Source organism: Cyprinodon variegatus, unplaced genomic scaffold (assembly GCF_000732505.1).
Source record: "Cyprinodon variegatus isolate N-32 unplaced genomic scaffold, C_variegatus-1.0 Scaffold1, whole genome shotgun sequence".
NCBI lineage: Eukaryota > Metazoa > Chordata > Actinopteri > Cyprinodontiformes > Cyprinodontidae > Cyprinodon > Cyprinodon variegatus.
Window position 1 is genome coordinate 3,648,135 of NW_015150454.1, and position 2,584 is coordinate 3,650,718.

The 2,584-nt window shown below is 38.1% G+C and overlaps 1 protein-coding gene across 3 annotated transcripts in view; it reads left to right on the forward strand.

The window, feature by feature from the left end:
- The first annotated feature begins 1,100 nt into the window (after nucleotides 1-1,100).
- hpse2 (heparanase 2 (inactive)) overlaps nucleotides 1,101-2,584 on the forward strand; it is an 82,370-nt gene continuing 80,886 nt past the window's right edge. For all 3 annotated transcript variants that reach the window (XR_001481396.1, XM_015380968.1, XM_015381093.1), the window contains exon 1: nucleotides 1,101-1,514. Coding sequence is in view for 2 of the 3 variants with exons in the window: in XM_015380968.1 (XP_015236454.1) it covers nucleotides 1,240-1,514 (275 nt within the window). In the remaining variant the exon portion in view is untranslated. The remainder of the gene's footprint in view (nucleotides 1,515-2,584) is intronic.

Below are 2,584 nucleotides of genomic sequence, written 5' to 3' on the forward strand. Positions count from 1 at the left end.
GACTTTCCCTATTAGAGCGTGGTTCGGTGCGCCTTAGAGAAGTCATCTATTCAGTATTTTTTCTATTGATTTCTTTTTTTGCGTGTGTCTGTAGAGAGGGCAGCTGCTCGTGTTTCCGTCTCCATAGAATCCAAAACATGTGTTCTGTTTTCTAACTAATTTGAACCCATTAGTTAAGATAAAATATGTAGATGAGAAGATTGTTCTGATCGGAATGTCTCATTTTTAATAGTTTCTGATTGATTTCTGTCAGGAAAGTTAGATTCTGCTTGGATTTAAATGCAATTTACCATCTTATCTTAAAATGCCAGCAACCTTGGCGCCTCTATTAGATACTTTTTGGAAGGTGTGATATTAGCTAATTCTAACGCGAGTAATTATTAAGGTTTGTGTGAGTTTGCACAACAGTTAATTAGACAGAAACCTCTCTGGTTCATTCTGATAATATCCTAAATCATACATGTAACGTTTGTAACACTAATAAACTTCCTAAATGTGTTTGATCCGACACTGGAATGATAAAATACTATCTAATCGGTTATAAATACATGGGTTAATTCTTAAGTATACTGGGTTTGACTACATCACATTAGGGCTTATTAAGGTTTAGAAAAATGTGATCAGATCACCAAACTCCCAAATTATGTACTTGGAATGAACAAACAAATCTCATCCTAATCCATAAAACGCGCGTAAATGCGCGCATCTTTTTGGACACATTGCCTTCAGATGTTATACCAACTGAACACAGCTGTATTTAAGTTTTTAAACTACACTTTACTTATATATGAGGTAGTTCGAAAAAGCCAGGTGTATTTTTTTATTTATTAATTAATTTTTTTAAACGAAGCACCTCTATATAGTCGCTTTTAACAATATTATGTCTCTCTTCTTCCCCTCTAATCCACGTAAATGGTAGAAAATTAATTTATTTTCTCAGTCTTATACCTCAGAGAACCTTAGAGGGGCGGTGCTGCTTCCTCTCCTCCTCCCAGTTTCCATCTCTCTCAACCGGGAAGGCTGGCTTGGGGCGTGCGCTCTTGTTGGCAGCTCCCAGAAATACGCAGAGGGGCGGGGGGCAGAGGGGGTGAGAACACCAGACAGGAAGACTGATCCATATCGATGAGAACTAAGTAAAAGTACCGCCATAAAACTCTGTGGCATCATAGCTTTTATTTTTCCAGTCAGCCTTAAACCCTAATTACGCATTCTGATTCCCCCCTCTGTGGCACCGAGAAGATGCCCAAATGTTCACCCTGTGCGTCTCCCTGGTCCTCCCTGTGGCTGACATCTTTTGTTATTTTGGTGGTGCAGTCGGTAATCTCTTCCTCGTACTCTTCCTCCTCCACATACCAGAGAACCGCAGCTGGAGGGAAGCGACCAGGCTTCTTGAGGAGGACGCTGGTTCTTTTGGATGTCAACACCCGCAGTCCGATCAGAGTCCTCAACGACAACTTCTTATCGTTGCAGCTGGACCCCGCGATCATCAGAGACGGCTGGCTGGACTTTCTGAGGTACCAAAACTATCACCATAAGCACCGATCTGCCCGAATCTCCACCTCTGAAATGTCCAACACTAATCTGTAGAAGCCCACCTCCAAAATGCTTCGTTTTTTTCCTCTTTCTGTTGTTTTATATTAGTAACGCGCACAGCCACGTTGTATGAATTGTCATGGAGTGATCAGGCACGTTTCCTGTTTTTCCAAGAATATTCATAATCCTTTTAATAGAGAAACAATAAGCCTGTAGGCCCACTGAAAATCAAAACGTGTATTTTTATTTTGTATTATCCCCTGTATGTGCAGCAGTCACATACTAAAATGATTATCAAGTACATAAAACTGTCCCTCTAGTGTAAGTTTATTTATCTTGCTTACAACGCTTCTAACTGTGGTAGTAGATTATAAATTGGGAAAATTTTCATTTGATAAATTATGTTTAAAGTTTTATTTCCATAAAAGTCTTGTCATTTCAGTAACGTTTTCAATGGCTGTGGATTTTTCTTATCATAGAGGAATACCACGCTGGATTTAGTTGACTTTTTTTTAATGGTTAATAACTGCCTAGTGGCCAGCCCAAATAATGTAAACATCAGAAAAAAAACATGAAAAATTGGAAAAAATATCAATCCTTTAGGGAAGAGCTAGAGAGAGCCTGGAAGGTGAAGGCAAATGTAGGGCCCGGGGTCATTGGAGCACTCGGGGCAGTAACCCCAACACTGGAAAAGTGGCTCCAACTGATACCTGGAGAAACATCAGGGATCTGAGCCCAGAAAGGTGTGTGTGTTCTTTTTTTGTTTTTGTCTATGTTTTAAGATGTTAGACCTTTGTTGTGTTATTCACTGGTGAATTTGAGAGACGTAAATGTTTGCATTAGATCACTTAAAAAAAACCCGTACCGTATAAATCTTTCAAACTTATGCATCCTTCTTTTAAAACGAGGAGCTAAAGCTTGTTCGCTTGTTTACACAATTATTCCGTCACTTAAAGATAAGTTGATATTGTATATATATATATATATATATATATATATATATATATATATATATATATATATATATATATATATATATATATATATATAT